The 11,923-nt window shown below is 38.4% G+C and overlaps 2 protein-coding genes across 6 annotated transcripts; both read left to right on the top strand.

Moving 5' to 3' along the window:
- The first annotated feature begins 1,254 nt into the window (after nt 1-1,254).
- LOC135585168 (receptor-like cytoplasmic kinase 176) lies at nt 1,255-5,089 on the top strand. 5 transcript variants are annotated; one of them, XM_018820967.2, is made up of 7 exons: nt 1,255-1,650; nt 1,819-2,018; nt 2,616-2,962; nt 3,139-3,274; nt 3,427-3,569; nt 3,650-3,773; nt 4,495-5,089. In XM_018820967.2, the coding sequence occupies exons 2-7, from the start codon at nt 1,985-1,987 to the stop codon at nt 4,938-4,940; spliced, it is 1,230 nt and encodes a 409-aa protein (XP_018676512.2). In that variant the 5' UTR covers nt 1,255-1,650; nt 1,819-1,984; the 3' UTR covers nt 4,941-5,089. The 5 variants fall into 5 exon arrangements, with proteins under 5 accessions (XP_018676512.2, XP_064947194.1, XP_018676511.2 ...); XM_065091122.1 differs by having other exon boundaries at nt 1,814-2,018; nt 2,637-2,962; XM_018820966.2 differs by having other exon boundaries at nt 1,814-2,018.
- A 494-nt stretch (nt 5,090-5,583) lies between these two features.
- On the top strand, nt 5,584-9,501 carry LOC103972301 (PGR5-like protein 1B, chloroplastic). Its single transcript, XM_009386596.3, has 8 exons — nt 5,584-5,885; nt 6,621-6,683; nt 6,760-6,846; nt 6,950-6,987; nt 7,093-7,187; nt 8,036-8,109; nt 8,208-8,306; nt 9,188-9,501. The coding sequence occupies exons 1-8, from the start codon at nt 5,652-5,654 to the stop codon at nt 9,251-9,253; spliced, it is 756 nt and encodes a 251-aa protein (XP_009384871.2). The 5' UTR covers nt 5,584-5,651; the 3' UTR covers nt 9,254-9,501.
- Nucleotides 9,502-11,923: the final 2,422 nt, after the last annotated feature.

Here is an 11,923-nt window from a genome sequence, read left to right as displayed (position 1 = left end):
CACATGGGGACACAGCTCAACCTCTTACGAAGTCGACCCCCCCCCCCTCTTTATTATTGTCTGCCCCCACTTCTATCCAAACGCAGCTTTCCTTCACGACTCTTACATATATATATGGCACTTTCATCGGATTTATTGAGGACATTGCATCTGAACGTAATCGGATTTTGTCATCTCGATATCTTTGAGATTATGATTTGCAGATACTTCAACCATGGCCTAATCCTTCATGTCATTCTCGTGAGGTGTTCATGTTTGTTTGAGACCACAGCTTTTGGTCGACACTTACGTGCAATCTCGTGCCGCTGCCGCAAGTTGCAGAGCCCTCTTTTTGACCTCCCTCATTCTTCCCTCGAGCAAACTCCAATTAATGGAGACAGTGATACGACAGAGTTGCCATACCTTAAGCCTCTCTCCTCTATATATCAATTCCTATCAAGCTTTATATTATCTCGGTGTCATGTAGCAGAGAGTAAACCCACCTCCAGAGCTTTCAAATAAGATTGCAGATCCATTGTAATCGTACTTGTAAAGCTGCTCCTGCCATTATTTACGTGAAGTATTATTGCTTTCTAGACTGGCACAGAGGCTGGAATTGACATCAAAGACGAAAGAACCACGTGGAAAAGTTGTGGACAGTGATTATATATATATATATCATTTAGTTCAAATATTAATTGAGGAGTATGGAACTAAGAACTTATAAGTTCATGAAATCTCCCTTATAAGTGCTTTTCGGAGCTTATATGATAAAGGAGAAAACTGTACGAATACATTCATTGTCTAAAGCGGATAATTTCTCGTAAACCTATGAGCCGCACTAATGATCGTACTAATGCTTCGTAAATGATAAATTATACGAGTATGTCTATCGCACAAAATGAATAATTCTTCGTGAGCCTACGGATCATACTATTGATCGATCGAAGGAGGACTCGATGCCTGCACTTCGACCAAGCAAACTTATCCTTGCTCCCCTTCGGAAGAAAACACTGATAAAATCATTTAATCCCATATTGATTGAGGAGTACGTGAACCAATGACTCTAATACCTATATTTAGTTCAAAGTGTATCATTCTTGCGATCAAATAATATGTTATAAACAATATTAATGAAAGAGTATATATATATATATATATATATATATATATATATATATATAGTTTGTGTCGCTATTAATTACGACTCTCCAATCCATGACTCTGAAGTCAACCTTCGTGACGGACTTAATAAAAAGCAACACAGAACACCAAAAGCGCAAAAAGAAGCACCTATCACTCTCTCTCTTCCTCTTTCTCTCTTCTTTTTATGCGCCCTCTCCACTCGTCACTCGATTCAAGCTCGCTCCTTTTCGCCGCTGAATCCCAGCTTTCATTTGGAGCTCCGCAACCGGAGATCCGCTCTTGGTGAGCAAGCCGAATCGCTGTTAACCTCGGCTTCCTGCTGCATTACTGCGCCAAAAGGCTGCTTCCTCGCCGGATCCGGTGGTTCTTGCCTCACAGATTTGGCCGCGGAGAACCCTAGCTTTCGGGGGTTGCCAGTAGATTGAAGGCGGTGGATGTCGTCACGCTTGGGTTGTTCTCCGATGGGTAATTGCTGGGGCGCTAAGGTCAAGGCGGAGAACCCCTCCCACGACGTCTTCGCTTCAGGTACTAAGGTTCCATCTTGTTTTATCCAGCTTCTGAGTTCGATCATAGCTTATAACCTTGGGACGTTTTCCATAGAAATTGAATGGTTTTTTAGTGGATTAAGTGAAAAAAGTTGCAATATTTAACTGTCTTCTCTGAGGGATTACTAATGATAGTATGGTAGATTAGGGAATCCACCGTTCTCTTGTCAATGAATCACTTTTGGTCGTCGTTCGGAGGCGGACGGAGGAGCCTACCTGACCCCTTTCCGTCGTCCACTAATGCCTAGTGTTAAACCTTCTAAGAAGAGGTGTCAGATGTGCTACCGCGCAGGTGATGAGTGGTGGCACGATGAATGATCCTGGCACCAAGGAGACATGCAGATGCAGGTATGTCATCCATTAATTAATGTGGACCAGTAATATGGGGCATTTATCTGATGTCATGCTAACACGGCAGTGACATATCACAATTTCCTATTACCACATCAGAGATCCCACCTTGTCATCCCTGAAGGGAGTAAGTTGTTCTGAATCTGTTCTTAGAGATCATTAAATTTCTAATTTTGGAAATAATTTAGGGCAAACAACATTTCAGTTTGTCATTGGAGGGTCATGGAGGGGTATGAAGAGGTATCGATTTGATGGATCGGCATATTGATCAACTCAATAAGAGTTGTTTTACTGCCTTATATACACACATATATATAGTGTTGGAAGAGTGAATTTTGTGTTTCTCTTGGAATTATTCCCGTGTAAGTCTTCTTTTGTGGAAATTGCCTATTAGCAGTCATTCCTTTCAAACATAGGCTCAATTTTGCTAATTTATCTGGTAAAGTATGCCGCTCGTATTTTTGTTCCACAATGTTAAGTAAGGTGATGAATTGTGCTAAGTTGTATTACTTGATTCAATTGATTTGCTAATGCAAGAGTTTACGATGAAAGCATTGTATGTGGCTTTTTCTTTTGAGTCTGATTTGCTAGAAGACACTGTATTTGAATGCCTAGGAGAGGACTCTCCACATGGGAGCAGGAAGGGAAACGTTTTAAACAGTTCCAGCAGCAGGGTGTCTGCGTCCTCCGTGCCGCCGACTCCACGGAGTGAGGGTGAGATCTTGACGTCATCCAATCTGAAGAGCTTCACCTTCAATGAACTCAGAACTGCCACCAGGAATTTCCGGCCAGACAGTGTGTTGGGAGAGGGAGGCTTTGGTTCAGTCTTCAAGGGATGGATCAATGAGCACACGTTGGCAGCAGCTAAGCCTGGGACTGGAATGGTTATCGCTGTGAAGAAACTCAACCAGGAAGGTTTCCAGGGTCACAAAGAATGGTTGGTGAGTATTGATTCCTGCAAAATCTTTGCTCTCTTTTGTTCTCTGATTTCTTAGTGTTGAGATCCACCTCATGTATGAATGATATGTATATTGAGCTGGTAACTTAGATTTCAAATTCTATTCTGTAGCTTACCAGATACATGTAGTCTCAATAGCATCTTCTTTAAATCTTGTAGGCGGAGGTTAATTACTTGAGTCAGCTGTCTCATCCTAACCTTGTAAAGCTTATTGGGTACTGCTTGGAGGATGAACAAAGACTTCTTGTGTATGAATTCATGTCTCGGGGAAGCTTGGAGAATCATCTCTTCCGGAGTATGTTCTTCATGGACTGTATCTGATATTATACCGGATGTGTTCTTCATGTTTTACTTGAAGGAATTGTTTTCTAAGAGATTGCTACTGTTTGCTGTTACTCTACTTCAATCTGTATGAATCTCAGTTTGTATGCTCTTATGGTGATGCAGGGAGTTCATACTATCAGCCACTCTCCTGGAACCTCCGCATGAAGGTTGCTCTGGGAGCTGCAAAAGGACTTGCTTTTCTGCATAGCAGCAAGGCGAAAGTCATTTATCGTGATTTCAAAACCTCCAATGTGCTTCTTGATTCAGTATGTAGTCATCTAGTTTTTCAACATTGAAATGGACGTTCATTCAACTTTCAGAATTGATGTTTCCGATTTATGTACAGAATTATAATGCAAAGCTTTCTGATTTCGGATTGGCGAAAGATGGTCCTACTGGTGATAAAAGCCATGTTTCTACAAGGGTCATGGGGACATATGGATATGCTGCTCCTGAGTATCTTGCAACAGGTAATTTTGTTGCATCTTTATTATTGCAAATGCTGAATGTGTCTTCTTCACAGCCTGGAATACTTTTGCTTGTCATCTGATTTGTAATTCACAAAAACCCCTCATCTGTTTAGTCATTTAAGTCACATAAAATTTGCAATTTCCTCATGAACACATGAGTTGGTCATTTTACTTACCATTAGTTTATCTTGATCCAACTCGGCCTCTCATGGCTTTAGTATATCTATTTAGAATGCTTCATTTTTAAATAGGATCAATTATGCAATCTGCACATAAGGTGATGGTTAAAACTATTGCCACAAAAGCAATAGCACATATCATCTCAAACAATACTTTGCTTACTACTTGGTTTGTGCGAAATATCAACAAGTAATGTTGGAGATTGCCGGCCTTGTAGCTTATATAGTGATTAGGCATCTTGTTTCATCCTTTATTTGCCATTCCGATTACGACTATATCGGTGATTTACATGAGATTAGAGCCTTGGAGTTATTTAAGCTAAATATTAGTCAAGTCAATGAGGAAATAAAAATATTATTTAAGGGTGCCTCCGAGTAGTCATTACGTGTAACCTTGGGTAAACTATTTCTCTCTCATCTTTATAAATTGTAATCTTCTACACATTACATGGAGAAGGTAGGTTTGGTGAGCATACATTCTTAATGAAAGGGATGCTTGAGACATGTGCTGACTTGTTGATTTGCATCATAAACTTTCAAAGGACATTTGACTGCCAAGAGTGATGTCTATAGCTTTGGAGTTGTTCTTCTCGAGATATTGACTGGCCGACGTGCCATCGACAAGAACCGCCCCACCGGAGAGCACAAATTGGTGGAGTGGGCGAAGCCTCATCTTGCGAGCAAGCGAAAGATCATCAGCATCCTGGATTCCAGATTGAGAGCACAGTACTCACTGGCAGGAGCCCAGAAAATAGCCGGTCTCGCAGTCCGGTGCCTGTCCATGGTAACAAAGCACAGGCCAACCATGGATCAAGTGGTGGTGGCATTGGAGCAACTTCAGCATGGCAAGGACGCCGAGAGAAACCCCGAGACCGAACAGAACTCAAGTGGCCAACGGCCTGCCATGCCTCGTTGGAGAAGCTGGGAAGACGTAGGGAATAGAAAGATTGCTCATCCAAGGCCATCGGCTTCCTCGCTCCCTACTTAGGGGATAGGAAGAACACAAAGGCATAATCTTGTAGCTTGCAAGTTCTCTCTCTGTATCATCTGTTCTTCACAGATGCTCTTGATATTGCTCATGTTTTCAGTGTATAAATTCCGATAGCTTTAATGATACATGCAATGAATTTGAGTCGATTCATGTTCATAAGATTTGACATAGTTAAGTGTAATCTAATTTAATATAGAATCAAAATTTAAAATATTAGTGAGATTTTTTTAAATGAATCTTTAAACAAAATATTATTTTTGTTTCGATTGAGATAAGAAATTATGGATGAGTTAATAATTTCGATGCAAATCGGATAATCCACTTTGTATGTTTTCCTAATGTCTTGAGTAAAGTAAAAAAAAAAGAAGTTATTATAATTTCTTTGTGTGGGGTAATTTTTTAATTTCATCTTTTATATATTTTATGGGAGACCAAAATAAGATCATTTTCACAGATTAATTGGACATATTATTTTGGACAAAACCAACAGATATTATTATATGTATATTTATATATTCGATGATTGGCCGCGCAAAGCTGAAAGAGAAATATCCAATGAGAGACGCACATCCACTCACGCTTGCGATCGTCTTGTGGTGGTGCGTCGAGAGACGTGGCTTCTTAAATGGTGGCCACAACGCAGCGTCTACGGACGCGATTACACCGCGCTGCCCGCTGCCTCCACGCGCGGAGGCGCCAGCGGGCCTCATGCCCCTGTCCTCCTCCTCGTCCTCGTCCTCCGCAGCGGCAGCCGCCCCCGCCTTCCACGTCCTCCGCGCCCGCCCCCTTTCCGCGCACGACCGGCTCCGGCCGCGGCCCCGCGGCGGCGGCCGAAGGTCGTTCTCCCCGGTACTCGCGGTCGCGGCGGATGCCCCCTCCTGCCTCTACGTCGGCCCTATCGAGACCGCCAGTAAGGAGATGCTGGAGGCCCTCTATCAGCAGGTAAAAGCATTCTTGTTGTGATGTCCATCCTGCAAGAGGCAAATAACACACTGGACTATTCGAGGATAACAATGAAGAGATTCTGCAATCTTCAAACGTGCTAGATGTTAAATAAAGAAGAACAAGAACTGATGTGCATATTTGGAACTCCCTTTTCTTTAAATGTGTTTGTAAAATTTACTAACATGCAGTACTATAAATCTTGAAGTCTATATAGGATTCAGATTCAGCTCTACAGATCAGGGCGATCAGTAATTTGCAACATGAGCTTCATTGTTTTTGGAATAAACCACATAAAGCTTCTAATTACCTTCATGCTCCAAAATGGTTCGATAATTTTCTGCCTCATAATACATTTAAGTAAGTTTGGTCATATCATCATTCTTTTGCTAATTATTCTTGTCATCCATTTTTAGTTGGAGTTCATTAATTGATAGGTTTCTTCAAGTAGATGAACTTTAGTTTTATGATTTTCGTTGGCTTTTCTTTTGTACCAGGAAGCATGAAATTCAATTAATTTGCCTATGAGATGAATTGAACTACTTTTTCTTGTTGCAGTCACTTTAAGTCATAATCTGGAGCTCTGTTTTTATTTTGATCAAAAGAAATGAAACATTGGGCAAAGTGTTATTTATGGTTACGTCCATTATTTATGATCTTTGGAAGTTCTCCTCAGAATTAGGAAGTTTGGATGTGTAAATTCATCTACTTGTTCATCTTGCTTTTATGTTGTAGGCACGAGATTCATATTACAATGGTAAACCTTTGATTGTTGATGCGATGTTTGATAAAATTGAGGTATAATCAAGTGGCTGTCTTTCCTTCATGTCCATTTTCACTATCTTTTGCTTAGCATTTGTATTTTCTATAACAGTTGAAGTTGCGGCTGTATGGTTCAAAATCTGTTGTTAAGTATCCTCGATGTAGCCTCAGGCGACAATCAACCTATGCAGATGCTGAGGTAAATTCTTGTTAGCCTGTGTCCTTTTCCCTCTCTATTTTCTGGTTCATGGAAACTTCCTTTTACTTGGTTGAGGTTTTGATTTGACTTGTGTTTAGGGCAGGAAGATCCTTCACAAGCTTTTGCTTTAGCAAGTGTTTGGTTGGTGCTACTCGCATTTGGATCATCAGCAATTCTCGTGCCTGTCATTTGTATCATCACTCTGGCTTTTGCTGATGCGATTAACTCAAGATATTACTTATACAGTGAAATATCGACATTTGGATCGCTTATGATGGTTAACAAAACTCTAATATTGGGACTGGGACATCTGGTTGGTTATCCTCTTGCATTTGCTTCAAGTAAGTTGCAAAAAAGTTTAAAATTATGCGATGTATAGATTAAAATTATGCGATGTTGCAAAAAAGTTTCTGCAATCATCAGAAGTTAATTTTACAGAAATTTCCAAATACGAACATTGTTGTACATGCTGGAGGGTGGAGATGGATGCTGATAGGGATGGGAGACAATCCTACTTATGGTGAAAAATGCAATACGTAAAACAGCATATTGCAGACAACATGGTCCACCTCAACCTGAAAAAAAAAAAAAATCCAAAGTTACATATATTAGGTAGTATTAAGTTGATGCATGTTTCACGGTCAAAGTTCAAGCACAGATCGTAATGCAGAGTGCAAAGTTGTGTAGCATACCTGTTAAAACCTTTTTGTTTGATTGTGTTATAAACTTTTGATTATGTAACCTGTCCTCCAATAACATTTCTCTTATCTATAATATTGTGTTTATAATTATATAATGCTTATCTTTACAGGTGTTAAAGAAATTGTCTAGTATTTATTGATTAAGTGAGAAAAATGAAATTGAAATTGGATGGATGAGGTTATGTAAATTTAGGATTCATTTGTCAACCTACTGTATCTCGACAGAATGAACACACTAGCCAGTGTTTGTCAAAAACCAAATTGTTCTTTGTGGCTTTATTAGCTTGTTTGAAAAGCATGTAATGATGAATCAAAATCCATCATCATTAGAGTGTTCATTGCTCGAATGCTTTCTTATGTGTCATGCATATTAGTAGGTCAGTCATCATTGTCTTTGTACTTTCTGGATGATTTAAGTTTATTAAATTCCCAGCTTTCTTTGTTTAATGTTTGGGAGGCTACTAGCTAAATCTGGTTCTTTATTTTAGTCCAAGCATTGCAAGGTCTTTGGAGGAATGAACTGGTTGCAATGAAAGGCTCATGCCCGAACTGTGGGGAGGAGGTCGGGTTCTATTAAATCATTTGCTTAGTCTATGAATACATAATCTCTGCTAGCTTGAAAAACTATGTAATGCTATAATCCATCTTATTGCTCTGCAGGTCTTTACTTTTGTTAGGGCAGAAAACTCGACCGGACGTCCTCACCGTGCAGCTTGTCATGTATGTGAGTGCTCCTTGGAGTTTCAAACAAAGGTGGAGGTATGTAGTTTCCCTTTGTATCATATGAATGGGTGCTTCTAAACTGAAAATGCACTTGTTGGCACTCTCTATTCTCATTGTTACTGTATTAATTTCTTGTTGCCATCATATGAATCATCATGTGAGGTGTTATGTAATCATGCATTAACCCTCCCGAAATGTGTGAGATGCATATCCATTTGTGGGTTTACTTATTCCTGTCCATGTTTTTGAATGTAGAAATTGAATGTCAACTTGAGAGTTAAACAATCATAATGATCAGTATGATATACCATAATGAAATCGGAAATTAATCTCCCTTGTTTTGAAGGCATTTTTTTTTTCTTGAGATTTCACAATCATATAAAATTAAAATGTAGTTATTGTATATCATAAACTTTATTCGTATGTCTCCATGTCTTTTGTCCCTCCTTGCTGAACCAGACATCCAAATACACATCTGAATCTGATTCTCAAATTCATGTTATTGCAACATTTCATACAAGAGTATCTGGTCATCTAATTTTAGATTTTGATACAGAATATCAAGCTTCTGATTAGCTGAAGATTGACTACTAAGTTTTGTAATGGTAATGTTTTTTGAAAGTTTACGCTCTGGCATGTGTAATTAGGGAGTTATTGGAACTGAAAACATTTTACTTGGAGATCAATAATATATATTTACAGCACAGTTTGTTTTATGTTTCCTTGGTGATACATTTCTTTTTTAAGAATGATGGTCATGCGATAATCTGATCATCAACAGATACTGCAATGTTGGTAGAGCATTAGATACCATCCAAATCCATTTTCTAGACTTTCATTAGTTACGATCCGTGACGATTAAAATTCTCATTTTCAATTATTGATTCTTTGTAATTTTGGTTTTTTTTATAATGCAGCAATCCTTCACGGTTGCTGGTAAGCGCTGGGTTTATGGTCGAGTATACCTGGTTCAACAGACCTAAGCTAATCATCGAAAGCGACTCAGATCGTAAAACGTCTTAACTATGGGTTTTTCTCTGATGTGCTTGTTATGTAAATCACATGACACCAGCATGGACAAATCTATTCTTTGTATGATTCAACATTGTGCATGTAACTATTTCAGAGGCTTTCCTGTTGGTTTCAACTTCTAATTATCATAATCTACGGAAAGTAACCTATGAGATGTTTATGATTGTGTATGGAAACAAGAAATTCCTTTCCATTCTTACATCATTGTGCTGTGCTAGATGTAAATCTGATGATATGCTGAGACTGTTTGCAAGATTAGTGTTGAGGTACAAGGGACTAAATATTTCCTTAGAAGCTTCCATATGATATCTTTCATGGTCCATGGTTTCATATATATGTTTAATATCTGGTAGAACACATGGATGTTTAGGTTTCTACAGATATGTCATGTAGTAATGAAAGATGAGTGAAGTTGAGATATATCCGACAGTTTCAAATGTTTCTTATTGTTTTAGAAAATTCTACAAAATTTGTAAGTTGTCATATGCGATTATTCCTCATTTTATTTTTTAAATTGATTATGGTAAAAATAAATATATAAAAAAATTTACTTAACAAGATGAAGGTTAAAATAATTTATTTGCTTAGCTCTGATATGATTGTATTTTTATTATTTTTTCTTCTTTATTTAAAATATATAAAAAAGATTAAAGGATCGTAATAAGATAATAAAAAAGAATCAATGAATTAAGTTTTTTTTATTTTAAATGATATGTTTTATATTGATTCTATAATAGTAAGTTTAATTTCATTTAAATGATATATTTAAATGAAATTAAAGTGTTATTTTAAATGTCATTTTTTATTTTAGATATTAAAGTTTTTATTATCATATTATTATTATTATTTTTTCTTTTTTATTATTATATTATAAAAATATCAGTGACTAATAATCCCACATCACATTTAATATCTAAGAATTACAATAGTAGAGCACTCCAATGGGAATGGGGAATTCGGATGCGGATCATACTGATAAGATCCGTTTGCGACCTGCTCCATTAAATGTTTGGGTTTCCCGGGAGGCGTGGCTCGAATTTAAAGCGGCAAACCACTCCAAAGTGGTCTTTCGTTGGCGAAGCAATGCTGCGCGAGGACCGGAGGAAGCCATGGACGGCCGGATGGCGGAGCTGCGCCGTGAGATCCAGATCCAGCCGGAGAAGGCCGGCCGCGCCACTCCCTCCACTCGATCCGCTCCTTCGTGGAGGAAGCCCTAGCGAATCGAGGTCAGTTCCTTCTCCTCCTTTTGGATTTTAGGGTTTGTCGTTTCGTCGCCTTCAGTTGAGAATTCGTTGCGTGCATATTCTTTTATTCGATCTGCTGCTCTCGTTTCTAATTCCCCTTAGAATTCACGAAAGGTAAAGACCCGCACTTCGTTTGATGATCATTTACTATTTGAATCAACCCAATTTTAACCAAATCATGTTTGCTAGTCTCACATTTCCGATGGGTAATCTAAAAGAATTTACTGCTTTATTAAAACGAGCCTAATTGTCGTAAGTCTATCCCCCCAGTTATACCCCAAAGTTCTGAAAATTGCATGTCCATTTTGATTACCTAGACAACAAAAAGCTTTTAGTTGCCTTCTACTTATTTGGTTTTTTGCCTGTATAAGACTTGTTCAGGTTTGTAAGGTAAAAAGGAGGCTCTTTGTGTCAACCTGGAGTCTGTAAGCCCATTGCATAAGCCAAGCCCACATGGCCATCAACCCTATCGGCCCAAGACAAGTGTTGCAATGGGTATGGCAGGTCAAACTCTAGAGTAAGAAAAATGGAAGATAGAAAATGATTTTTGTTTGAAGAGCAAGCAACTTCCCCGAGGGCGATGTGTTTGCATTGTTTAAGAACTACAACTTGATCTAGAGACCAAAGTAATTGATATAATTGATTATATTTGACTGGCTTTGAGGTTGTGCATCGTGGCCGCCACATGCAAAGCAGTCATAAAATATGAAGCCCTTCGCTTATACATGTTGTGGCTCAAAGAGTTCATGTCCTGACGATGCCTAGTTGTCTTAGGGCATGCATTTAACATGCTTCATGCTTCTTGCAACTCACAGAGGAGCCAACAAGTGCTTCATGATAACACTTTTAGATGGGTTCAAACCTTATGACAAGCTGACAATGAAAGGGTGAGACGGAAAAATAATTCTTATTATCATTTCAATTTTTTAAAAGATACTTAGCTATTGTAGCTTTAGTGAATCTCAAAGGAGTTCTAAATGAAAAAGACCAAAAAAAAAAAAAAAATAGCATTCTAAGATATTCCAAGTTTGAAAAATGTGACTATTTAATGATGAAATTTGGTTCAACAATGTAGAAACCAAATATTTCTTTATATGCTTAAAGTCGGAAAAGAGCTTTCTTCCATAGAGAAATATGTCCATAAGAATTCAAATTTAATACGCAAATATAACTTGATTTTATTTTTTTTACCGAGTGAACACAGTATTGTTTATGCTGAAGTGAACCAAAAAAATTAAGGTAGAGAAGGCCACCCTTTATCAGGTACAATCCCCTGGTGATTAATAAGTTACAGGCCACCAACAGACTCAACTATGGGGCCAGTAAATTACCCCCCGCTGTGAATATAGAGTCTACAAGCCAAAGGCCGGTATATGA

Source organism: Musa acuminata, chromosome BXJ1-11 (genome assembly GCF_036884655.1).
Source record: "Musa acuminata AAA Group cultivar baxijiao chromosome BXJ1-11, Cavendish_Baxijiao_AAA, whole genome shotgun sequence".
Lineage (NCBI taxonomy): Eukaryota > Viridiplantae > Streptophyta > Magnoliopsida > Zingiberales > Musaceae > Musa > Musa acuminata.
Note: the sequence above shows the minus strand (reverse complement) of the source record. Positions and strands in the feature narration are given on the sequence as shown.